At 40.2% G+C, this 27972-nt stretch overlaps 1 protein-coding gene across 1 annotated transcript; it reads right to left on the bottom strand.

The window, feature by feature from the left end:
- Positions 1 to 75: 75 nt before the first annotated feature.
- Positions 76 to 25955, bottom strand: LOC121954087 (isthmin-2). The gene is made up of 6 exons (XM_042501413.2): positions 25416 to 25955; positions 16130 to 16378; positions 12839 to 13139; positions 6390 to 6524; positions 5370 to 5438; positions 76 to 4316 (listed from the first exon to the last, which is right to left on the bottom strand). Exons 1-6 carry the CDS (start codon positions 25539 to 25541, stop codon positions 3799 to 3801), a joined length of 1398 nt encoding a protein of 465 aa, XP_042357347.1. The 5' UTR covers positions 25542 to 25955; the 3' UTR covers positions 76 to 3798.
- Between the last annotated feature and the right edge of the window lie 2017 nt (positions 25956 to 27972).

The raw sequence follows: 27972 nt of genomic DNA, 5'->3' as shown, positions 1-27972 counted from the left end.
AAACCCCTTTTCCACCCAAATTAGCGCCTTCCCCTTTCCCATTGATGGTAGGACAGAGTTGCGTACAAGTATGCCTTTTTGTGTGTGTGTGTGTGTGTGTGTGTGTGTGTGTGTGTGTGTGTGTGTGTGTGTGTGTGTGTGTGTGTGTGTGTGTGTGTGTGTGTGTGTGTGTGTCTGTGTGTGTGTGTGTGCGTGTGTGTGTGTGTGTGTGTTGTTTTGGTGTGTTACATTCGATGTCACGGACAGGGTGAAAAACTAACATATTTAGGACATCCAAGAAGACCACACACCCCTTAACATACAGTCAGTGCTGAGGAGATGGAGAGTGTCACCGGCATCAAATTCGTGAAAAATCCACATAGCAAAAGATCCATCATGGTCCTTAAACAACTCCCACCTGGTGAAAAAAAAACCTTAACAGATACTTTTCTTCCTTAAATAAAATAAAAGAACTCAAACAGGCCTCTCAGCTCCTAATAAACTTTTACAGAAGCACCATACAGAGTATCCTCTGCTACTGTGCCACAGTGTGATGTGCCAGCTGCACTCTGAGAACCAGAAGGACTTGGTCTGGTGTGTAAAAGCAGCACAGATGATTGTGGGAACTGTGCTCCCAAACTTGGGCACGCGTATGCTAGCTTTTCACATGCTTTTTGACCGCCCAGGTCAAAGTCTGTTTGTCCCCTTGCCATGTGGGAAATGATACAGAATTATCAAAGCCCAAACAAAAAGACTGAAGAAAAAACTTTCCCCCAATGCTGTAGCCTCCATCCCAACAACCCTGCCATAGCAGTTGAGGACAGAGGACTGTAAAGCCTAATTTCCAACAAGCAGTCCAGGTCAGTTTAGTTTGTTACACTTTACGGCGATTATTTTTGCATTTGTATCGTCAAAGGTTGTGGATGGTGCCAATAAAACTTTTCGGTTCTATCCAATTTTTTTATCGAACAACTCGGTTCAAACTAAAAGGTAGAGTCAGTCTGTTGATTGGACATGAGAGAATACACGCTCTTGATTGATGAGGATTCAATGCACTATCCCGCTTTTTATCCCATTAATTGTGACAGAGACTCTGCCTGCTCTTAATTGTTCCAAAAATGTCAGCATGTATACCCCGTTTCTTGGACGATTGACAAGGTGCAGATGTTTCTCTGCACTGTAAGTGAAGAGAAAATACTATGAGAGCTGGATGGAGTGGTAATGCAGCTATTACCATCCAGTTACAAACTAAGTCACATTTAGGAGTGTTTTATGCTGTGGCAAAGCAAAACAGATCTAAGGTTTGGGTGCAAGTTTGTATCATTTGCATGCAGTTTCTAAAAATACTTTACAACAGGGTTTGGTAGAAACATGGCTTAAATATTGTCACCCAACCCCTACCAGCTGCTAATACACTCCAACTCTCCATATGCATCTAAATTCTTGTGCAATACCTTTTAATTATCTACAATCTTTTATTATCTTGTTTCTGTCTTGCCCTTTATTACTGCTGATCTTTGGAAGTTACCAAGCATAATTTTGTTGTATGCCTACAATGACATGGTTCTGCATGCAATATTCAGAGTATTAATATAGCAGCAAACCCCTACTTTCTATGTAAAGATATAGTGGAGTAATGGTGTCTTGAGCAGAGAAAACTCAAGCTCACTCTGTGTGTGTTGTAATCCAAGCTTCTCTTTGGTTTGTTGTGGTAAACTGGTCCAGCTGCAAGTGCATGTTAGTGCATGTGTGTATCCCCTGGGCTAGCTCATAGGCACCACATTGCACTACACTCAGATGGCAATTACCGCTGATATCAGGACAGGGTCGCTGCAGAACTCTGTGGGTGCTGTTGTTTTTATTGCTGCTTATGGAGTTAGCACTTAAACTGCTAGCTACTAGCTCAGCCACCTCCATGTTGAGTATTGTTTGCAGACAACTCACACGCTCTGAATATCATATAGAGCCCGGTTGAGGTGTCTTTTGACAACAGAAACACAAAACAAGTCAGTAGGCAAGTTTCCATAACAGATTTGAACAAAACTCCTGTCGCAAAAACATTCCAAGAAGCATGGCAATGGATGTTCAAAACATTAGCAGGTTTATTTCTATTGCAGCCACCACACTAACTGTCATTATTTTTTATCAAAGGTGACGTAGGCATGTTATAAAAGCAATAATGGAAAGGCAAGCCCCTTATACCTGGGAGCGGCAACGTATGAGGGATTTCTGGGAGGTGATAGTCCACAGTTTCACAAAGGAATTGTGGATTCAAAACCTTTGGACGATCTGCTCAACTTTTGAAGAGTTATGCTTCGTATTCATATTATGCAATACAACAACACCTCATGTAGCGCCCACTGCAAGCTGATTATGTAAGACTCTCAGTCTTATTCTCCGACCACACATACTGCGCATAATTTTTAGAATGTCCTATAAAAGCCAAAAAAGTGTTTCCATTGCAGTTTTGTAAAATATGGCTTTTTCAAACCGCCTGAAATACTACCTCATGTGAGCATAAAAACTTTTTTTCAAAAGTGCCTTGGTTCTATCAGGCATTTTGTATATTCACAGTTTCAGTTTGCGCAATTTGAGGGTTAAGGGAAACTAGCCTAGTAACAGGAGGGTGTAACCTTCGTCCCTACCCTCTCTATAGAGGTACTCCGCCAGTAGAAGCTGTAAATGTAGAAACAAGGATGTGAGGAAGTCTTTTACCAGACAAAAAATTATACCATATACAACATGGATGTCAATTCGGATGGGACTACTCACCCCTGCAATTTTTACTCTGCATTTTATGGAACATGTGTATGCTTTCTGCTGTGAGCAGACATTGTGTAGCAAATGATAACATTGCAGATGTGGATGGAAAGAAACCTCAAACATGCTCTGACAATAATTCTGTCACTCTTTTTTTGTAGAGATGAAGAATGGAGCATTTCTAGTCTGGAGATTGGTTTGACTTTATTCTTTTCTTACCATCTAAATAGGAATTCCTTTGGTTGGGACACTTGATCAGATTAAAATAGTTAGGGGGCCAATAAATAAGCTCATCCATTGATCACACACACTCACACAGATACTGTCTACACACATGCCACTGCCATCAGAGACATTCACCTCAGCTCAGCACATCCTAACAAGGTTAGCAGCAACATACACTGATTAGGGTCCTAACAGAACCCTTGTGCACTGATGGTCATTGTCTATCCAATTGTTCCAACAACAGTGCATTAACCACAGTCTACATAGTATGCATGGATGGAGTGTAAAACGCTTCAGGAGTATTGGCTGTCCATGTCTTCCATCCATATTTGCATCATTATTTTAAAGTTAAATCCCTTTTAATTAAAAAAGACAAAGTTACTGAAGTCTCAGTTGATGCACGGGGCCATGAAGTTGCAAAAACAAAGCTTGCAACTGCACAAAGTACCTCATCTGGTAGGAGTTCATACATGGCAAAAGGACCACAGAAAGAAATTAAGCTTAAACATTGTAGTTCATCTTTTCTGTGTTTGTGCAGAATGGAGATGATATTTTGGTGAAATCATCCAAGGCACTCTAGGTGGTAATTTGCAGGCAAATGGACTTGATTAAGCTTCTTGAAGACGTTTCACCTCTCACCTAAGAGGCTTCTTCAGAACTTCTGAAGAACTGAAGAAGCTGCTCAGAAGGGAGGTGAAACAGCTTTAAGAAACTCAAGAAAGGCAAGTTGCCTATGATTTAGCACCCAGAATGGAGATGATAGACAAGAGAAATGGGGATCTGAGCCACCAGCTATCATCAGTGTCTTCGAGTCGAGACTTCAGAGCCTCACACTCAGTATTCCCTGGCCTCTTTCAGTTCCACCTCAAACACTTGTTCTGGGGGGTTATCCAAACAGTCAAGCCCATTATTGGGCGGCCTTACTGAGTGAAACCGACTCCAGTCCCCCTTGCACAGAATCCAGGGCAATACATCCACCTTGTAATGTAGCTCTGGTGAGAACTCTGTACTGATCAAATTTGGTGCTCCTGCTCCTTTCCCCCGCGTTATCAGTCTCATCTGATCGTCGTAGCAGCAGTGCTGCGCTGCCAACGTCGTGCTGTCGTACGACAGCATTGAGCGGATGCAGAATCTAGCTGACGGTTTGTAGATGTCCAGGCGTTCTTTGGGCCCGCTCGCATCCCTCCAGCGATAGGTCTTGCGAAGTTTGCCGTCCTGGATGTTGACAGCACTGTAGACAGCCTCAGAGGGATAGGAGCATGGGCAGCTGGGGAGCTCTGTGAGCACTTGGTGCAGGTACTTCTGGAGGAAGTCATTCTTGCAGCTTAGCCACTTCTCACAGCTGTCCACATCTAGGTTAGGGGGTTGGAAGATTGGAAAAGGAAAAAATAATCACAATAAGTGTCAACATTTTTCAGTTAGTAGAAAATTTAATTAAATTTGGTTGATCTTACAGAAATATTTCAAATATATTACTCAGTTAGCTATGCATTTGTTAAAGATTTGTAATGAAAAAGACCATATTCAAGCAGCCAGTCATGCAATGCAAAGTGTGATGCACAGGATTTTGGTAATGTAGAGAATTTCACTTGGAAATGACAAAGGGGTGACAAAAAAGTAATTTTCTATAGGTCAGCAATGTCCTTGAAGAAAGTTTTTCAGGGCATCAGAAATCAGGTCAGAACTGTCATGTGTCTGCGCATGTAAACACCAGATCGTATTAGGAGACATCCCATGTAATGAGCTGACCCGAAATATATCCCCACTATATACCTTTCACTATTACTCAGCTGTTAGGCTTATGCCAAGAGTTAAACATTTATGGTCCAAAATGCCCAAAAAAAGTACGAGTTTGTAAGGCTTTTTGAAAACCTCATTCCAGTACTAAAACATTAATGGCTGATTGAGAGAGGGGCTTCGAAAAAAAACATGAAGAAAATGTTTTTGGCTGTAGTCAAATTTAAAGCTACCCTATATTTGCATCCTATAATGAATGTCGGGTTGAGAGAGAAAATGTCACTGGATCATGTTCTCTCCTCCTGCTGTATCCTTTGTTATGTTTGCAGAAAGAAAAGAACGATCATGTTCTCTGACCGCTGTTAGCAGTAGGAGAGCAATAAAATGGAAACTAAAAAGCAATTCAAACATTTCTGTTAGGCCAGGCCGGTGTTTCATCATGTCTCTGACAGACACAGCAGAGCATGCTGGGAAGAGAGATTTCTACATATCTAAACCAGGCACTTCCAGGGTGATTGACTGAGTTTGTTACCCAAGACTAAATGGAACATAATGTTTCATATACAGGCCAAAACCTATTGGAAACATGGAGTGGAACCTGTTGACTACTGCATGAATGCATGGAACAACATACAAAACACACACATACGCACACTCTCCATACGTACTTGTGTCCAGGGAGTCTGTGCTGTTGGTCGTCTGGATGGGTGTCAGGTCAGTCACTGAAATCACAGTGTCTACATAAAAAATGGGCACACCAGAGATTAGTGTCACCAATTCAGTATCAGTATTCAGTATTCTTAAAATATGACACTGGTGGATGGACAGAAGCATGTTTTAGAAGAACATGCCACAGTGAAGTTTTTGGGTATAAAATGTCATCACTTCATCATTACATCATATCCGACATTTAGGTGAAATATTGTATGAATTCTTGAGTTTTTGCCAAAAACATGTTTCGTGAGGACACAGTGACCTTGACGTTTGATCTTCGACTGCCAAATTCTGTTCAGGTCATCCTTGACTAAAAGTGGATGTTTGTGCCAAATTGTTCTTGAGATATTGCATTTATGAGAATGAAATGGATACCAGGTCACCTTGACCTTTGACCACCAAACTCTAATCAGAAAAATCAGAAAGAAATTTCCTCGAGGAATTCCTAAGATATTGCATACTATATAGTCTGCATTAACAGACCTTTTAGGACTTGGGAAAATAATGAAATTTTCTTCACATGGACCATCATGGCCACATGGACTCTAAAGTACAAAATGACTTTATTCTGCCCCTGATTGTACAAAAAGTTTCTGGCTTATTGATTTATTTTTCTTATTTCTGCATGTGCTCATTGCCTTTTCTATTTATTGTCAGTCATTGTGGTTATTTACAGGAATTTTGTTGTTTTTTCTGATAGGCCGGCTCAGGGTCTACTGAGGATGGTGGCTATACTAGTCACTGGTACGTGTTTTGTGCTCCTTAGTCGACTTTGTTCTTTTGGTAGTTTTTAGTCTGTCTTTCCTCTAAATCCAATTTATCAAACCTATTGTCAGATTGCAAACATCAGGGCTGATATCTAGGGTTTTTATGTTAGTTTTGCTGTTACAGTACCAACAAACAGTGTTTAATGGCTGTTACACAAATCAGACTTTTACAATCTCGCCACATCACAGGGTTTTTCTCCTTCTTACCAGCACAGCTCTCCAGGTCACACGTGCGTGACTCAGTCGCCGTGCATGCATAGCCACAGGAACGGGTGCGTTTCTGGGTGCCGTGTCCACAGCTGACACTGCAGGGAGCCCAGTCGCTCCACTCCTCCTCATACTCTGAAAAACACGCAGAGAAAAGATGGATGAAGGCGAGACAGCGCAGAGGGGAGAAAAGCAAAACTATGGAGTAATATATTAAGAGTAGGCTTTGAAGTTAGCCTTGTGAATTCCTCGCCCAGCTGGTGTATGTGTGTTATGCAATTAAGGAGCGGCTGAAAAGAGCCGGGTAACGACAGCGTGGGACCTCTGAGACGTGCTCCTCTGTATTTAAACAGCGCTTGCAGGAGGGGAGAGAGAAGGGGGAGAACTTCAAAAGACAGAGGGGGAAGGGGGGGAGGGAAGCAGCAGGACTGAAAGTCTTCTCACAGTGAGAGTGATGATGGCTGTATGCAGCAAAAGTCTTCATTCTCACTTTCACAACAGTACCAACTGAGCTGAGTGCCAACAGTTTATCATCAACTGGAGGTTAACGCATACTTCCTATTTCCTGTCTGCAACAAGAAGCTGAAATAACATTCAGTATGTTTATATGATGTTAGGAAAAATCGAATTGTTGTGTAAGTCCAACTAAAACTGGACTTTTAAAACACATGTACACATGTAAATTCGACTGAAATCGGACTAAGATTAATTTCTCAGTCGGACACAACTAAATAATGCAGTTGGGGGTCTATTTATTATTTCATTTATACACCTCAACCAGATCTGAACTGGCCTAGGCATTCAGCTGTCACCTAGGCTGTCCTCACACTGTTTATTACAGAAATATCATCATGTTTTTGAACAGCTAATGGGCTTGAGTCGATAAACAGGAAAAAGGAGAGAAAAAAGAAAAGGAAATGATACCCCTTTATTTCCAAAATTAGCAGATATGTGCATTTTTTTTTTAAATATGTAAAAATCTGCTAAAAATAAGTGAAAAACTTCTTTTCCATTGCAAGTAGCTCTGCAGAGGACGAGTGTTGTTTTTCACTGGTGTGTCATGTTACATGTCATAGAAAGGCCAGAAAAGAGTTAGTAAACAGCTGACAGCCTCATGAGGCCAGTGAAAATCAGTACATTTACATGTAAGAAAAGGTCAAATTATTGTGTCAGTCTGACTAAAACTGGACTTGGAAGTACATGTGAACTTAGTTCAACTGAAATCACACTAAGTAAAATTTCTCAAAGTCGGATTAACACACCAAGATAATGCAGCTGGTGGTTGATTTACTCTTTCATGTATACAACTTAATCCGACCTAAACTGGATTAGGCATTCTGTGCATGTTCCATCATCCCCGCGCTGGGCTTTGACCTGAAAGTCAAACAGCATAAATTTGTAGAAGAAAGATGGGAAAAACAAAAGAAGAACAAGAGGGGAAGTAAACAAAACAAGACGAAGGTACCCAGTAATGTATAGAGTATGTACGAAATGTACAGCACTGAAAAGTTATCCATGTTGTATGGGTTTAACTTGCAATCCATTTACCACTTGCTAACTTATTTGGTATGTGATGTAATAGGTCAACTGGAAGAAGGTCCAACTAGCTGCGAGGGGGCATATCACCACCTACTGGGGAGGATTCAGACGCACTTCCATCGATAAAACGATTCTGTCCAGGTGCTTGTACACTGGGACAAGGATAGTAGTCCAACTAAATTTCCAAATCACGCTATAACTGTAGCTCCATTAAACTGTGCATGTAAACATAACGCTTGTAAATTATATGCACATAGAAAAGTGCAATGAATCTGTGCCCTAGAGAAAGGACAGAAGAGTAAAATGAAGCCTTTTGAAATAGATCTTTGACACCAAACTCTCTGTACTGCAAAAAGTATGTTTAGTCCAGCCTGGAAGATGTGGAAATGTTCCCCCCTGACCTGTTTCCACACAGAAGGCAATGATGCACTGTGACCAAATGAATATTGCATACTTTTGGGAAAAGCCATAATCACGCTAATGATCAGGCAGGAAGTACGGCCAGCTGGCGTTTGTGTATGAGCGAGAAAAGTCAGTTGGTGGGTGAGCACATAATGCGTGTGTTCGTGTGTATGCAAGTCAGGCAGTTGTAAGCTCGGTCAGGATGTGTACCTCCACACACAGTCTGCAGTGAAATGCCTCAGAGGCTCTCTGGCTGAACAACAATGATTTCACTCCCTTTTCAACATCCCCCAGCTGTAATACATCCACCCATCCTACATATATTAATGGGTCATTTAAGAGGTCGTCTTATTGATGTGATGGGGTTAGCCAAGCTTGCACTACAGCAAATGAGCTAATGTGCTAGCATGTTGTTTGACTAATATTTGCTTTTGGTGGCTGTCAGGTTGAGCAGTGAAAAGCTCATCCATACAACCTATGAGGGCACGCATCCTCCATTTGGTGCTCCTGGTGAGAAAACAATGTCAATCAAATAGTTAAAAGTCAAAACAGATATTAACTTGAATCACCACATCATGGTTGTATGCATCTGCGAACCCGTCAAGTTGCAGTTATTACAGTTATGGTTTTTTGGCATTTACTGGGATATTGTGCTCACAATAATGGGATGTACAGATAGACAGACAGCTAAGAAAAGTGATGTCTCCAGCCATGGCTATCAACGGTGCAGAGACATAAAAGCAAAGTAGCAATGCTAGTCTTTCACACAACTGTGGTTAGAGTGGAAATGTTGTCGAGATATTGTTGTCATAGAAATAAAACCCATGCACAGCGCTCACATTTTTTTGATGAAGCACTGGGATGTGATGCTCTGAAGCACTGTGATGTGGGATGTGAGTCTGCGTGACTTATGTGCAGCAAGTGCTTCTGTTACAGACATCTGGACGCACCAGCAATAGAACTTTTATCTCTGACATCTGTTTAGTGTCAGGCAGATGATCTAAAGCTGTGTTTCCATCAAAGGATTTCAATGGAGTACCTTTGGAACCAAAAGTACCACCGACAAAGAGGTACCTTGACACTAACTTTGGACAGCATTGTCCGCTGCAGACGGTGCTCTTACATATGGCTGTGGTTGTTGTGACTCGATGTATCCGGTGGTTTAATTTGCCCAAGCACACCGAACGAATTAGATTGCACCTTCAAAGCTGTCCGCAAGCAGCCAAGTGAATTAATTTTTTTTCAGTCTACAGCTGCTGCTATAGGCTGCACACATGCTTTACTTTTAGTTCCAAACGTACTAAAAGTACCATCCACAACTTGACAAAAGAAATACAATAAATGTGTCCCAAATTGAACTGAACCACACCAACCTGCTGGTGGAATCACCTCATAAGTCACCTAATGCAAGACGTGGATTGTTTGAGTTTTCTTGTCTTTTGCCATTTAATGCAGTTTTAAAAATGCACAAACCAACAATTGCAACAGCAAAATATTTGAGGGGAGAATAATGAAAACAGAGATCATTTTCTTCTTCTCTTTTCACTTGGAGCTGTTAATTTAGCAAGACTGCATTGGCGTTAGGTTAGCCATAGCGGACTCACCTCTTCATGAGAGGCTGAGGCCTGCAGAGGGGCAGAGCTGAGAGAGAAGGAAAAACAGAGGGAGAGATGAAAGAGCTCATTTCAGGGCCTCGTCAATACAAAGGTTCTACCAATAAATTTCATCTCACACATGGAGATGGTGTCACGCATCAATACGTCAGACCATGAAAAGGCCTGATCACCATCTACAGACCAATGGCATCAGCCACATTAAAAGCATGTGTGTTTTTATAATGTCCGAGCAGAGCTGTTTTTAAGGATTTTGGGGTGAGTCCAAGCCAAGTCATAAGCTGTCAGCAGCAAATAAATCAGGAAAAGGAGTGTTTCAGGTCTGAATGCTGATGATTAAAAATCTAATGAAGCATGCTGGATCAAGGTGAGGATGAAAAATTGCAGCTGCTATTTATTATTTCCATATTTGTATTTGTTAAACCGTGCATTTGTGCTGATATGCACATGATGCAGCACTCAGACTGTTAAACTTCTCAACCTAGTGAACAAAGCCGGTACAGTGAACTGGTTCTGTGTGAGGAGTGTGCGTGTTTGACATGTTTATGTAGTGAGCCTTGAAGGAGCAGACCCTGTCATAAATCATGTCATGCTGGATAGACAGTGTGTGTGTGTGCGTGTGTGTGTGTGTGTGTGTGTGTGTGTGTGTGTGTGTGTGTGTGCGCATTAGCCCTCTAACTCAGACAGTACAAAAACCTCTTCAGACAGCTTGCTGCCAACATGCCTGTGCCTATTTGACCCCCACCCTCCACACACACACACACACACACAGACGCACGCACACAGACAAATACAGTAGTGATCAACAGCATCCAAACACCGAGCTTCCTATCGAAGCAGAAAGCTTACAGTTAGCAAAGCATCACTGAGAGACCTTATCTATGTGTTGTGTTGGGGGTAAGAAGGGGGGAGGGTGCATCCGCTCTCTGAATTGTTTTCAATGTTTTTTCATTGAGGTTGTCAAGCAAACGCTCAAGGCATCCAAACCTTCTGCTGCTACATCCACGTCTTGAAAAAAACCTGTGTAAACACTGGTTTCATTTTTGAATCAATAAAATGCATGACTTACGAACATAAAGATTTTCACTAGTCTTCTTTTCTGGTGTCTGTTCTGCTTTTGTACCTTATTCTGAACCATTCAGAGTATTCCATCCAACAATAAATTGATTTGAAACCTGACGTTAAGTAAGAAATCATCCAAAAAGTTGCGCAATGCCCTCCGCTGATGGCTCATCCTTGGCTGAGCCGTGGTTGTGTTCAAAACCTATGGAAACTCTGGCTGGTTCACTAAAAAGGAACTAGAGCTAACTTGGTGGAAAAGGGCAAGAGTAGATCAGCGGTTCCCAAAGTGGGTGAATAGGACAAGAAGGCTGCTAGATTTATCATATTGGTGAGGCAGGGGTTGCATTTTAATAAGGTTCTTCCACTTTAAAAGCATTTACATTGTCATCACTATGTTTGTATATTGCATCTTTAAAAATAAGAAAAAAATGGTTGTGTCATACAAACACGTGACTGATACATCTTAATGTGACCTCAACTGACACATGACATAGGTACAGATTTTTCCAATCGCCTCTCTGTCAGATCTGCTAAATTTGTGCTGAATATATTATTTATGTCTGCTTTTAAAAGTGTTGTTGGAGCTTTTAGTGGTTAGCACTGGTGCTGCGAGTCACTTTTTGGGATCAAAAAATGAACTTAGCAGTTTATAGACTCTCCTGCTGCCGACTTCTGCTAGCTCGCCAAGTTAAGGTTTAAATGTAAACACTTTAAGGAAAAAATAGGGAGAAAATGGGCACTGCCTAAACTAGCATCCTGCTAGCCGTGGACAAGGTGTTGGATAATAAACTGGATGACCTCTATGTCACATCAGTTTCCAATGGGATATCAGGAACTGTGTTACCCTTTGATCAGGCAACAGGCCATTGCTGTTGATCCAGTTCTGATTGTAGACGTTTACCACCAGCTATAAATCATTCTTAAATCAATATGGAATTATGGAGTGATGCACGACCTACCTGAATTCTCTCTGAGTTCATTTCACAATACATTATCCCTTGGTTTTTGTGTTGTGAGCTTTGAGTGTTCCTGTACTTTAAATCCTGTTGAGATGCAGGTTAATATATTTCTGTGCTGTGCTGGTGTTAATTTCTTGTACCTGTGTCCTGTGTTGTATAACCTGTGCTGATGAGATACAGGTGAATTTAACTGTACCTACTGTTTTGTGGGCTTGGAGTCTCAGTCGTGTAAATCATATCTAGATACAGTTGAATGTATTGAATGTATGGCGAAATTGGCGGTGGGGGTGTAGTAGTGGGCCAGTCCAGAGAAAAAATGCCAGGGCCAGATTTTGTTCCCCAGTCCGACCCTGCCTTTGATTCACCGAAAGCTAAATCCTGGACAGCCCCATTCAACCAGGTGACTCTTTTTCTATATGTGGGAGAGAAGGAGAGGAGGTTTGTGCTTTATGATGAATAAGGACTGCGGTAACAGTGTGAATGTGAGGTGCTGTCCTGGTCCTACTCGACCCAATGACACATTATGACTGTTGAGACAGCTCATTGGGCATGAGGACTGACTGGACCAAGTTAGACCAGGTCTATTCCAGTCTGGGTTAGTTGGTGTCGACAGTCAGCTGACAAAATCATACAGTGTGAAATATGTAAAGATTTTAATCTTAAGCCTTCACACTCAGTCATTCTCATAAAAACTCTGATATTTTCATCTGTTATCTTAGGGTGTGCTCAGTATATCTCTCATCTTGTATTAGTGGAAATTGTTTTTTTATTCATCAAGGTAATGTCACAATTCATTGTGACAGATTTAATTCTATCCAGCCTCATACTGTATGAATCAAAGCTTTACTTTTTGGTTTTCAGAGAGTATTCTTACCATAGTTATCCTTGGCATCCCAGTCTTTGTTCCAGTGACCACCCCAGTCTCCCCCTACCCCACTCGGAACAGTATCCTCTGGGTCGTAGTTGTAGTCCTCAGATTGTTCGTCCAAACTGCCTCTTTCCAACACGTTCTCCAGCTGCTCCGGGTACTCCCAAAACAATGGCCAGAACAGCTTCTTGTGACTGTTGGCCCATTCTGAGGACGACACTGACCAATCATTGCGCTGACCCTCTTTGACTAGGTCCATCTCCACCTCCGTCTCAGTCTGTGCGTCATCCACCACCTCGATGGTAACCTGAAAGAAACACAAAATATTTCACACACTGTTCATACGTATGTGAGCAGAATATAGTGACTGACAGTAATACAAAAGTAAAATGATCTCATTTTGACTTAATCAAAGTTGTGAAAGTATATATAGACACCTAAAAACAGCTTAAGAATTGCTTCAATGGCCCAGACTGCAGTGACCTCAGCAGCCAAAAGTAACAACATCAAGATGAATGCCTCTGTAATTTTAAGAAGTGGATAATTGCCATAAAAGACCCAATAAAATGCATTCACACATGACTGTTAAATAACAATGGGGACAGAGCAGCCTCATTCTGTAGAGCAGTCATAGTAAATTCCAACAGGACATAATGACAAATGCAGCATATCCTTGAGGCACTGGTGATTCCATATGCAGCCTCATTCATCTTAAAAAAGGGGGGGGGGATACCCAACACTTTTAGGATTTTGGTATGTTTGACTTATAGTAAGACCTGGTCAAACCAGAACATGCTACAGTAAAGTTTATCCATGCAACCTTGCAAAATGCATTCTAGAAGTTTGGTCACATAATAGCTTCTTGCCGAGCAAACTTAAGTTAGTGAACTGCTCTAGCTCACAAGATAAACACTGCTTTGCTAGCCAGTCACTGAGCAATCTAACTAGCTAATTTTGGTGTAATTGATGTATTTGTACTATGGACGTCTGTCTGTCTGGAAGTTGTCTGCTGACTTTGCCTGTTCTGCGGAGCAGGGTTTACTAATTCCCAACAATAAAGAGTCTATGTGTCAAGGACAATGACAACAACAATATTTGTTTTTTATTTTCTTTTAAATGCATGTGCATCCTTTGTTTCATTATGTGTCCCCTCCCTAAATATGGAGCTTTTTGCAGGTCCAAGATACAGATCAGGTTGATGGATATGAGTAGTGGCTGCAAACTTGCAGACCCAGCAGATGTTCCACTGCTCCATCTGTGTTCAGAGTACACTGTGCACTCCAAGTGTGTGGTTACTTCAGACTTTCCAAAGGGTATTGGACCAAATGGATCAATTTCTGATATTAAAAGAATCATTTCAGAATATTTGTGACATTCTAGCACTCTCAAACAATATAACAAATAATGTAACTATTACTTTTGATACCATGTAATAAGTAAAGTAAGTAAAGGAATATTGCTACTTTTATTAGGAAAAAGTAACTCAGTACACTCCCTGAGCAATTTGCCCTTCACTGGTTACATCTAACTTTACAGGTTGGTACAAGCTCTCAGACAGGATGAGGGAGTGATGTCCCTGCTCCAGGAGCAGTCTGTTTATATGAAGATGAGATTAAAATTGTCTTCTCCTTTTATGAAAGAGGGTTATTGTGCACCAGGGGAAGGGACTGAGACATGTGAAAGATATAGTGGGATGGAAAAGATGAACTGATAGCAGGTTCTGATTATCTCTGTTTTTCCCTCACATGTGCATACACACATAAACACACATACAGGTCTCGACAAAACCCAGGTTACTGATGTTTCCAGCAGCAACTGTTTATAAAGACAAAGCAGCAGCTGAAGAACGTGATGCTGAACATCAGAGAACAGAGAGGAGAAAGGTTAACATGTCCTATTCATCTTCTCATCAACAACAACAGTTTAAGACAGAAAAAGACTGATGATAAGAACATCTTGTTGGTCTGGACTCTGTCTCCTGGGGTGCCATACAAAATAACACAATTTGTAGCTTATGTTACTCTCCATGGCAGTGCCTGGCAGTGACATGTATGTATGTGAGGAAGGTCATGTCATCAACAATCCACAGCACTGGGACTATGGTGGCATGGTTTAAAAAAATAATACTGACATATTTTTAGCCTATATTGCAATACACTATATACGTTGATATTTTGAAATCCCCTCAAAATTACTATCTACATTATTAAATGAACTACAGTTACAATTAGGTTAAATGCAGTAGCTACTGGTATAATAAAGTTAAATGAAGTATTGTTATGATAAGGTGAAATAAAGTACTTTTGTAATAAACTGAAATAAAACAACTACTGTTACAATAAAGTTAAGTAAAGTAGTGATATAATGAAGTTAAATAGAGTACTGTTATAATACATTTAAATAAAATATTATTATAATACATTTATTTTTTATTTTTTATAACGTGCTGTTATAGAAAAGTTCAAGTAATGTTATAATTGAAGAAATCAATGAGGAACGACTGGTGCTTTTAGTTTTGTAGGACTTGGCTTTTCTTGGGCCAAATATTGTTGATGTTTTTTTGCATCCCACATGGAACAAGCTGAGACACATGAGTATATTTGATATATCGTTCACCCTTTCGGGAACTATTCAGAGATTTTTAATGAATTAGTATTGACTGGATAATGTCCAATCCATGCATTGTCCATGCATTGTATTTGAGATGGGATAAATCAGGCTTTGTTCTGTCGCTGCTAAATTCAGAATGTCATATGTCTCTCTCTCTCTTTTGACCAGGCCATGGATTCCAGAGTAACATCATCATTTCTCTTTAAATCAGTTCCACAAGTCTTCACACTTTTTTTGTAGAGCCAGCTCCACCAGGACTTGGCTTCACAGTGAAACTTAAAAATGACCATTTGACCTTTTATATTCGGCTCTCATATGTTTTATATTTTCACTTTCCCCCCTTTCATACTATTTTTCTTTTATTTCTCCGAGCCCTGTGTCGATGTCTGAGGTTCATGGACACGCTGGAGCGCCCCACTGTTAAAGGTCCTGCAGATGGTAACTTAAGACGCTGTCCTGACTCAAACCAGCTGTACACAGAGATGGGATGTATGGAGCCAGAGGGAGATACATGGTGCTGAGGGCCGTAACTGAGAAGAAAGTGATGGAAGATCACTTAATCCAGAACACCTGCACTTCACTCATGATATAAACCCTTAATGCTTTGAGAAAAGTGATCTAAATCTACCTCTAATGATACAATTAGTCCAAAATATTTTGACTTCTTGCCACGTGCATATTCCCTACCTGGATGTTGGGATTCTGGGAGCCCATGTCTGCATTGGCCAGTTCTGGGAAGTTCCTGAGGTCCAGGATGAAGAGCTCAGGGTCCTCCTCAGGTTCCGGTGGGGGGAGGACGCCCTGATGTTGGTGCTGCGACCAGTGGCGTCTGGACTTGGGGAGAGACGGACCAGAGGGCAGAGTCTGCAGCAGGTTCTCCTGTTGGAGCTCCTGAAGGGTCTGACGGTCGTTGGCAGGACTAGGCTCTGCTATCACCTGAGAGGGCAAAAAGACAGTGACCATGCAGTCCATCATACAACACACCGGCTGAAATATCTGTGAAATAGAAAGAAACTGAGGTATTTTTTAAAGGCAAAGCGTTCTTTCGTTTTTGAGATACTCAAGTTGCTTTGCTTGGGGGCCAATTTTGCAAAATGACAGTAGGCCAGAGGCCAGGGGCCATTGGGACATTTTAAGGATTTTAAGATGTTTCTCTGACTTTAGGACATTTCTCAAAATTTGGGATGTTTCTAGGATTTTAGGACATTGCTAGAATTTTTGGACATTTCTCAGATTCTAGGATGTTTCCAGGAGTTTAGGATTTTAGGACACATATAGGATTTTGGGATGTTTCTTGGATTTTAGGATGTTTCTGGGGCTTTAGGACATTCCTTGAATTGAATTTTAGGACATTTCTGGGATTTTGGGACACATGTAAAATTTTAGGACCTTACTTGGATTTTAGGACATTGCTGGGATTTTATTGCTAGGACATAATAGTCCAAAGGTCAACCAGAAGAGGGTCCGACTAGCTGAAAGGAGGCATATCACCACCTACCGTGGTGGATTTGGAAACACTTCTGTCAATAAATCGATTCCCCTCTCGTGCTTGTATACTGGGACAAGGACAGTAGCCCAGTTAAATGGCCAAATCAAACTATAGCTGTAAATCCACTTAATTGTGCATGTAAACAAATTGAATGTAACAGTTTTGCTTTTTTTATATTCCTTACTTATTCAGTCTCTTCTTCAGACTTGGTGCTGATTATATTTGGAACAACACTCGAATGGAGATGGTCGGTATGTATGGTCGTGCATCATTGCACTGTGCTGCAAAAAGAGCAAATATTTGTGCGTTCGCCTGGGTGCCATTTTTACATCACTGTCGATCCGAGCTGGAGTTGACAAATACCCGTAACTACAGTGACTACTGTGTAATTTGTCCTCAGAATTAATGTTGATCATAACTTTTAAAAGACAAAAGACAGCTATAAGTGGTTCTTTTGACCAGTGGGAAAAGGGACTGTAGACAGAAAAAATACTAGAGAGAAGAAGGATATGGAAAATAATTTTTTTGAAAAAGAAAAAGATAAAGACTCAATTAAAGAGTTAAGAGTGGAGTGCTGGTTGGGACGGCTATGATTCATTTAAATGAACACATTTGGTGATACTGAGCAGAGGAAGAGGGCATTTTCCCACCCGTCTGCCTGGGAGTTAATAACTCTGCCAGTTGACTGTAGTCTTGGCCAGACCTTTAAACACCATGATTGATTTGATGTGAAATCCAAGGAGTAAAACATCAAGCTGGATATCAGCATGTTTGCCAGCACATTTAAGTTCTCTAGTGAAGATGAGGATGTGTGAGTGTGTGTGGCATGTTTCCCCTCTCCTTGACCTCTCCCAGAGAAGACTGAAGAGTTACACTTTGCATGGAAGCATTTATTTAGTCATTCAGAGAGACCCTGCAACATTAGCCTTTTGGATAGAATGGCTTGGGGAGATTTTTTTCACTCACACCTGGGGGATGGATTTCTGTTTGTCAGATCCATCTCTGAAATGGTTCCCAGTTGACAAAATACCCAGATTCTTTACACTCCGATTCTAAGCCCTCCAAGCCAACCTTTTATCTCTCCTCATTTTTTAGCCATTCTAGAGAAGGAAATGTCGGTCAGTCGACCACTCTGGTCCCGATGAAATACTTCAGCATAGTGAAATATCTCAACAACTAAAGGTTGCATTGACATAAAATATCCATGGTAGCCAGTGGATGAATAATAATGACCTGGGTGACCCCCAACATTTCATCTAGGGTGACCAAACTTCTTTATGCTGCTAATTAAATGTTAATACCATAAACTAAGATGGCTACTATGGTAAATATTACCTGCTATATATCAGTATTGTTGCATTCATGTGATGTTGGAAGTTTCCAAGTTGGGAAGTCAATCTTCTGACTTTGTTGTGTTCATGTGCTTTGAGGTCCTAAAGTGGGAATAACATGGAAGCTACAAAGACGAGAAGGTTGCATTTTGATGGTAACCGTGTTTAAACAAGAGACAACTGTTTCCAGTTTATTTATATTTTATAAATCATTTTATTTTAAATATATTTTAATGGTTAATGGACTGCACTTGTATGGCACTTTTCTAGTCATTCGAAGGACTTTAACACTCACATTCACCCATTCACACACACACACATTCACACACTGGTGGCCGAGGCTACCGTACATGTGCCACCTGAAACCAGAAACCATTCACATGCACTCATATTTTGATGATGCAACATCGGGAGCAATTTGGGGTTCAGTATCTTGCCCAAGGATACTTTGACATGTTGCCTGGAGAAGCCGGGAATCAAACCACTGACCTTCTGATTACAGGATAACCCACCCGACTTTGAGCCACAGCCGCCCCATATATAATAAATATGTATGTATTTTCAAATTTGAATCTAGGTCACTCTACATGGACAGCAGTTAACATTAATAGCATATACTTTAAATTTGCTCAAAAAGTGATAGTAAATACATGGAATAATAAAAAAGTTTCTTACCATTGACTTTTGCCTACCGTATTTATGCATTTATGACATCAAGTCAGTAACTCGTGTTATAAAACAACGTTGTCAATGTGATGTTAATGTAATGTCAGTGTACTTGTCTGGCGTGCTTTATAGTTTAAAGTTTGCTTCCTTGCTACAGCTAACAGATGCATATACAAAAATATGAAACTCTAAAAGTAAATGATTGACCATTATCATGACAGTTTGCACTGTTGTGTAAACATAGGGACCGTGCTGTTTTCTGCATGCTGCGACATTCAAGTAACTGCCAACGTCATCCAACTATGATGCCACCCCTTCATGCGCATTTCTTGTCATCACAGTAGTGGCATCCTGGAGCATTAACAGTTGGGGCAGAAGGATACCTAAAACGTCAAAGGTAGACGCAGAAGGTCACTGACAGAGCAGCATCATGCGACAGGTTCAGAGTGAGAACGTGTTGGGTGTCTTTGCTATTTTAACAGTGTTTATTGTTGTTATATCCTACTTTGTTGTGCTGTAGCCTACACACAAACATAATATTGTTAAAAGTCCAGTTATGAATGACATGAATCAAAGATTGCTTGCAGTGTTTTAGTTAAGGAAAAATACAAGCATTCTCATAATCACATTGGATCTGTATTTCACATATAGTTATTCTTAGCAGGAGGAAAACTCGATCTGCTCTGTGCAATGCGCTGCAGCTCTGTCACAAATAGAGGCACGTATTTTTATTAGCTTCTGGTACGCTTGTGAAACGCACTGCGGCGCGTCTGATGGAATTACAGGAATTGTCTAGAGAGGCCGCGATCAGCTTGGGTAGCCGCCTGGTGGAGATTTGCGCTCTACTGAGTGCGAGTGTGTGCTGACTTGGTGTAGCACTCCCTGAACGTGGGTGTCTGTGCACAGCTCAGATCAGTGTGGGGGAAAATAAACATCATTCTGTAACACCAATTAGTGATTAGTGAGTGGATCTTGTGTTTTTGTAGTTCAACAAGCCCAACAGAGTGGTGCCTCTACTCTTTAGAAATGATATGTTTGATGGCGCCTCATCAATGTCAAGCAAATCTCATGGTCAAAAGTTTCCACATATCAAATTTACATTTTAAGGATTTTATATGTGTGCATACAGAATGTAGAATATGCGCGTTGCATGTCAGTAGAGTTGTGTGTATGAGCTCTTTAGCTGAGTGCAATGAAAGCACTAGCTTATGTTCCTTCATTAAAAACCCACAGAGGCAAAGAATCCAGCGCTTATACACAACCCTCGCATGAAGCATACATTCTGATACATAGATTATAATATACGGTTTCATCTTTACCTCATCTTGGGCGCAAGACATTTGAGATCAGTCCATCCCACGCGGTCTATTCCACAATAAAGCACACAACTTAAACTCGAACTGGCTCAAGAATTTGACGCCCTCTGCAAAATGTGGCATCAGCTTCAGTGTGCCTCTGGGGACGCAGTGGAGAGGGATGGCTGTCCATCCGGGATTGTTATTAAAGCACCTTTGTCACCCCTATGATTGTTTAATGAATGTGCCCCCTGAGAAGCAAACTCAATATCTCCCTGGTCACATTCCCCTCCCAGAGTTTGGATAAGTTAAGTGGCTGTTTGTGTGTAAAACACCAAGTTCTTATTGCGACCCTGGACAAAGTCGAGCGTCAAGGCTCCCTGTGAGCAACATGAACCCGACCACTCGCTATAATAAAAACACACAGCCAAGATTGAGGGAAGAGAGAGAGTGAGACCAGAGAACAGTGGAGCCAAGAAAAGACCTATGCACATATATACTTATATGTATATTACATTTCAAGCACTTATAATCTGCTGCCACAAAGCTTGACTGGGTCCAGTCGGCTGGCTGAGAGGACTACTCTGTACGTTTTAATGATTTTTGATGCTTTAAGGTTGGAGAAAGTCCATGTTATTTTAAATGAAGTGTTTCTTTAGTAGGAGATGGGGATGGGCAATGTATTGAATATACTGGAGGTATTGCACACATCAAATTTTGCTGTGAAAGTATTTTTAAAAATTCAATTCACACTTTTAAGCACAAATTCCACTAATTTAAGAAGTCGGACAGGCTCCTGCATTGTCTACAGCACGATCCTGAAATATTTCAAAATAAAATGCCTTGTGTCATCAACTGATGGGATTCTGTCAACAGAGAGGATTTTTGTTTTGAAAGAGAAGCAGGGAAATCTTGAGTAAAACAGAAATCTTTGTTTTTCCTCATCTTTGTGACAGAGAGAGACTTGAACTGAAGTAAAAGGTGGTATAGAGTCAATATAATTATCAAAACACCATTTTTACTGTCTATTCCCACTGACAACCATGGGCAGCATGTAGAAAAAATCGGCGAGCCACCGTTTCTGGAATGCAGTTCTAAAACACAGCTGAGATGTGTCTGACCAGCAAATGCTCTAACCTGTTAACACAGGTGCTGCTGCTAAATACTTTGCATACTTTTCAGGCTTCCAGTACTCTGATGGTACAAAAATTCATGTTACAGAGCCACTGTGGCCTTCAATGAGTGTCTTGAAGGTGTTTCACATCTCATCCAAGAGTAACGTGGCAGATGTGATCCCTGCACAGGATTGTGTCTACTTTAAAGAGCCATCGGCGACATCTCCATCTGACAGGCTGCAGACCCCGTTTAAGACCAACAAACAACAAGCCCAGCCCTGATTGTGCAACCAAAACCAGGTATGTTAAGCCAAACCTTGATCTTTTCCTGACCATAATCTAGTGGTTTTTGTGTCTAAAAATAACCACGCATAACCACAGCTTTCCTAAAATGTAACAAAACCAAAAGTTTCAGTGTTAACCCTAGTGTTATATTGCCCGAGATTAGTCTTGGTCTCGAGACCGGTCTCAAGCTTTTAGAGGGTCTCGGCCTCGTCTTGAAATCAAACTCATTCTGACTCGGTCTTGTCTCAGACATAGCGGACTCTGTATTTTTAATTAAAACCGGTCGAGAACACGACAGATTTATTTGTTAACATAATTACTGTGACTGGATGTAAAACTTCCTTCTTCAAATCCAGCCAATCACGAAAGTCATTTGTAGTTTGCTTTTTTTGTCACTGATAACGGCTGCCACCCTCCACTTGTGTGGGTGCAGATCCATGAAGACGACACGAAGAGAAGCAGAGTGGTTGTTTGGGAGCAGAGATGCCAATTTGTCTGTAATCTAGTTTGGCTACCTTGACCACAGAAAATTCATATGCAAGAAAACAAGTTAAAGAAAACACTCGGCAGACTGCAGGTTCTACAAGGCAGCGTTTACTGAGCCGGCTGGAACAACATCAAACTTCTATCGGTTAATTGATCTCAGCTTCTCAGTGTTTGTTATAGAAATCAGAAGGGTCTTGACTCAGTCTCTGCCCTTAAAGTCTTGGTCTTGTCTTGGTCTCGGTAAACTCTGGTCTCGACCAAGTCTTGTCTTGGTTAGTGTGGTCTTGACTAGTTACCACAACATAATAATGAAAGCATGTTACATTCACGTGGTTTGCAGAAATAAACAATACCATCATTGGGTGATGTGGTTGGTCTATGTGCTCTTCGGTGCTGAGCAGGTAGTGTACAGGGGGTTAATCACTGAAAAGTGTTGCCTGGTACTGCAGGAAACAAGGCTGATGAGAGCGGGGAGAGGCGGCCAAAAGCTGCAAGAGAGGGGCTAAATCAGTCCGTAGCGCTGAGGGAACTGACAGCTGGGTGATAATTCTCTGTGGGTTTGTGATTATAAGCAACAGCTCTCATATAAAGGCTGTAATTTAACCCATTGTTTGATTAGTGCAGCTTTAATGTTAATGGAAACAGTGAACACACATTGTAGGTTGAGTAACCAAATGCCATAATTTCCTGCAACCCTAAAACATAGTTTATTTTATTTCTATTTTTATCAAATCAGAATATGTTAGTCTTAAATATTCAGTGATTAGAACTTTGCATCAGTAGCCATCTTTGATTTTGTCTGAATATGAATGGCAAAAGCATTTCAAACAGATTCCTACTCTTAGTTTTGCCCTAACTTACTGCAACAAAGATTTTTCCTTCAAAATAATGTCCAAATACTGGAGACAGCAACATATGGAATGATCCTGTTTACGCTGCTGCAGCCTACAAGGTTTCTCAAACTGGTCAAAAATTCTCTGTTATTCCAACAGAGAAATAAATGAATACAGATTTTAGGGTATAATTCTCATCTTTAATTGGGTATCATGGAGAAATCTGATATGGTGGATACTGGGAGGACTTGAATTCCATAATGCTCACTCCAAACAAGGACCTGTTCTCGATCTTGTTAGCACTCCTCTGCAGCATCTGAATGAATAAAACATCTAAGAATAAATCTACGTGTCAAATGACTTGGGTGTGGAGAAGGTACAAAAACAAGGAAAAACATAAATTTCTAAAGTTCAAAGTAAAGTTGAGTGTAGTATTAATCTATTCATAAACTCAAATCAATATGAGGGAAGACAGCTGGCCTGTGTTACAAGTTCAGGATGTCAGATTTAGGGAGATTTACTGGCATCTAGAGGTGAGGATTGCAGATTGCAACCAGCTAAAACTTCACCTCGTTTGATTTCCTTCAGTGTTGCTCAGGAAGTACAAATTATCTGCAGAGGTCTCCTTCTCTTAAAAAAACAAACACCCCTGGTGATTAAAACTGATTAAAAAAAATACCAAAAAATACAAAAAAAATTGGGCAGTTAGCCCTGTACCTGCTAATGTGTTTTTTTGATTTTTTAAAATAAATTAATCAGCTATCTTCCTCTACAATACTTTTTAATTCTTTTGTGAATACACGCAAGCAGCATCCCCTTATAAGGCACTGTACTTTATCAGAGTAGGGGGTTGGCTTGTAGAGTGCCGGTTCTAACACATTGAAAGAATAGCCTATGTGCTCATTTGCTTCCACTACTTGTTATATGTTGTACATATGTTGTAATAATTAAATAAATCAATGAATGATAAATAATCAAACTAAAAATTGCCCTAAGAGAAGAATTGCAAACTAACTTGAACAGAAGAATAAACAAAACTATGTATGATAATGATAAATAGCAATAAGAGGTACAAAATGACTTTCTAATTGAGGAATTTAGGGAGATTTAGTGCCATCTAGTGGTGAGGGTTGCAGATTGCAACCAGCTGAAACTTCTGGTTAGAATTCCATTAGTGTTTATTTCTCAGGAGGTTTTGCCGGGAGACTAATTATCTGCAGAGGTCTCCTCCCCTTAAAAACATACAGACCTGGCAATTTAAACCGGTTAAAATACTGAATAAAGTAGTTTAACTTTACAAATCAGTAGGGATGTAAGGGATTCACTCAACTCATGATTTTTTTTAAATACAAATTGAGATTACAGAAATGTTATGACTGAAAAATATTCAATTAATTATTTCAAACAAAAAATTTACAAAATACAGCATTTTCTCTTCTTTTCTATATCAAATTAAAGATTGTTTTTGATTTCTGAGGCATTGTGTAAATGCAAAACACAAACTATGCAATGAATGCATACATTCTGAGGATGTTTTGGCGATGTTGGGAGGTTACAGATCATAAAATGTTCTTTTTATGAAACATTCCTACAAAGTTGCATGAGAGCAAAGGAAGAACATTTTCAAAACATTCAGAACATGTTATTGAGGCCTGGGATTACAGACTACAACATTTTTAGCATTCTTAAAAAGGTTTATAGAGAATGTTAACCTATTTTTAAGAAGAACTTTCTGGGAAATAAAGGAAAACTTGCCACTGAAATGTTATAAAAAACAATGCATTGGTTGCATTGTACCATTCTCCGAGCGTTTTTAGAACCAAAAATTGCTAGCTGAGAGTTCACAAAATCATTTTTAAATTAATATCTCGTCCTTATTCATTGAATTACATGGTTGTTTTTTTTCTTTGTTTTTTTGTTTTTTTTGTAATTGTATTTGCCAAGTAGCTAATAAGACTGTTGTCTAAGACTTTTGTTTTTTGTTTTGTTTTTTTTAAGATAAAGATGACCGTCCCACTTTACCAAACAATCTGTCCCACGTAAGTGGGAGTGAGAGAATGGTATGGTGTGTAGCTCCTAAAAAGTTGTATATTCACATTTTTTTCCAAGATAAAAATAGCACAAAGGTCTAAAGTGATTTATAGAAACATCACTTGACTGAGTTTGACTTATTTTGAAGTGTATTGTATTCACAAAAAGTGTCCCATATTACTTTAATTCTCCCTACACTAAAAATAAAATAAAATAAAACACAATATATTTCTGCAATTATGCCAATTTAATTCTGCATGATGGACCTGTCAATCTCAGTATGCAAAGTTCTCATGATTTTCAAGTAAAAAGCAAAGATGAAAATTGTAATTTTACGCATTTCAAACGCGCACTTTTCTAAACTGTCTCTCAAAGATGCATTTTATTTCAATTTAATGCAACTTTATTATAATCTGGGCAGCATGAAAAGCGGGATATTTACCTCAGTAACAGACGCTGTGGTGTTTCTGTCTCTGCCCGAAGTCCTCTTGAAGTGCGTGGGAAATCCGCGGACGGACCCCACGGAGAGGGTCAGCAGCCACAGACACCACACCGCCCTCCGCTGCATCTTGAGCTCTCAGTTGATCTACTCCCAAATGCAGTCCTCCAGCGTGTCTCCTCAGATGTTAGAGGAGTCTTCAAACCATTTCAGTGCGCAGAGAGGGAAATCTAAGCGGCACACACGTGCGCGTACTCCGCGCGCCCCCTCTGCGCTCCGCGTTGACTCACTCCGCTCCGTTAATTGAAATAATCCCTGATCTCCGCTTTCTAATATCGGTGTGTCCATTTCATGCACATGGATGCAAAAAATCAAAAAAGATTTCAGGATTTTTTCAGTTTCCAGTTAAAGTTTCTACGCTCGTTAGTGCGCCGAGTTGAGAAATTTCAGTCTGCTGCAGCTTCCAGCCCAGAGAGCAAAGCATGTCCACAGGGTCCACAGGGTCTACAGGTCCTCCTCTGCTGAGATGACATCGAGTCAGTCATCGGCTCCTCTGGTTGCAGTCCAGCTCGCAGTATTGACTTTAAAGGAGAAACCCCCCCTCTGCCCCTGGATGACGTAACGGAGGGAGGGTGTACTACTACCAGACTACTACAGCAGAGAGTTTAATCAGCAGAGACACATCCAAGCAGATTTGAACCAGCATCATGTTCCTTACTGCTGCTGGATGATGGGCTATTTCATGATTTTGTATTTTTCAATGAATTAGTAGGCTAACATACCTCACCTCGACTGTACAATACATGCAAGCAGCATATTCTAAGGGACTGTACTTTATTTATTCAACATTCTATGATCTGTCACCTCTCAACATCACCAAAACGAAAATCTGGAGTGCTTCCCTTGCTTTGAATCACCCCCTCTCATAAATAACAAACAGTACCTCATGTTATAACGGTAATAATACTGATTCTATTTATTGATACCAACAACAATTAAAACAATATTACACTGTAATCATTGTTCGCACATATGGCAGCCCATTCAAGCTATATTGTGCACACCAAATTCAGAAAACACTAAGTAGTATCAATTAATTTGGATTTCCTATAATGATCATTCAAAATCAGTTAAATCAAATACAAATTTTAATGTGTCATTCTTTAAGATTTATTTCCACGATGATTATTATGATTATGATTGAGACTATTTGCCACTTTATGGGATTCCTATTTGTTTTTTAACCACTTGGGGGTAGCAGGAGAAGTAGCAAACACAGTGCTTTACAGTGAAGTTGCACAGGTGCCTGTTTATCTATGCAGCACACACAGAGCAACATTTGCAGTCATTCTGAGTCGTGTTTGTGTCCAGCTGATGCATGCCAGATGTACGATAAATATGGTATTTCTACCCTAATTTTGCCCTCTGTACGATCAATAATTCCAAAATTGCTGTAATGTACAATAATTGGACCAATGTGACACAATAAGCATTTCATTTAGTTCACACGTCTCAATTTAACTCATTTCCTGGCTCCTACATCTGTGTTAACACATCATCTCTCACGTGATCATGTTTGATGTCGACCATTTTCAGGTCATGTTCGTCAAGCACGCACCACTGTCGTTTATTTTTGTAAACACTTGGCCACCAGCGCCAGACAGAGAAGACTGAGAATGAAGACAAAGAAACAGCTTCTCTCTGAGGCAGTGGGTAGATTTGTAGTTGAGTCAAAAACTCATTTAAATACTTGTTTACCAAAGTTATAATTTAAACCTATTTGTTCACGTGATTGTGACTGGTATACGATAATTTTTCTCAAAATACGATAATTTTGAGCTTCTGGTAAGATAATTTAACATTATCAGTCTGTCAACACTGACATGATGAGAGTAAGTTCCGTATTCACATGTAGCTGTGATCGGGTCTCCCCCAGCGTCTGAGAAACACATTTTGGGTTTTAAGATGCTAAATGCTCAATTATGTTGACAAGCTTGTCTCAATATCGCTCCAATTACAGCCCAACACGGCCTTCCTACGGTGTCAGCTTAGATAGTGAAAGACGATAAGTTTCATGTGAGACAATCGTTTTATCCCACGTAGTGTGTCATAGAAGAGATGCATAGCTGAGGCATCATGTAACCTATAAAAGCAAAAAGAAAAAAAAAGTGTTCCATTGCAGTATGCAAAATATGACTTTTTTGAATCCCCTGAAATAACACCTCACGCAAACATAAAAAAATTTTGGCAATAAATGAGAAGGGGTTTTTTTTTTCAAAACTGACATGTTTTCTTAGACGTGTTTTCAATATTTGCAATATTTTTAACCGACACAATTTAAAGGCTAATGGTAAACTGCCAAGTGTGAGAAAAATAGTGTGTTTTTTTTACCATTAATGTATTTACACACAATAGTCTAGAAGAAATCAAAAATGTGTATTAATTGAAAAATGAGCACGTATATGACTCCTGTAAGTTGTAGTTGTGGGTGTGGTTTGGCAGTTGTGGCCTAAAATTGGCACTTTATCATCAAAGCCAGCTCATATTTTGCCTTTTGATG

Source organism: Plectropomus leopardus, chromosome 14, assembly GCF_026936395.1.
Source record: "Plectropomus leopardus strain MGB_pleo_1.0 chromosome 14, ASM2693639v1, whole genome shotgun sequence".
NCBI lineage: Eukaryota > Metazoa > Chordata > Actinopteri > Perciformes > Serranidae > Plectropomus > Plectropomus leopardus.
This window is presented reverse-complemented; position numbering and strand designations above follow the sequence as displayed.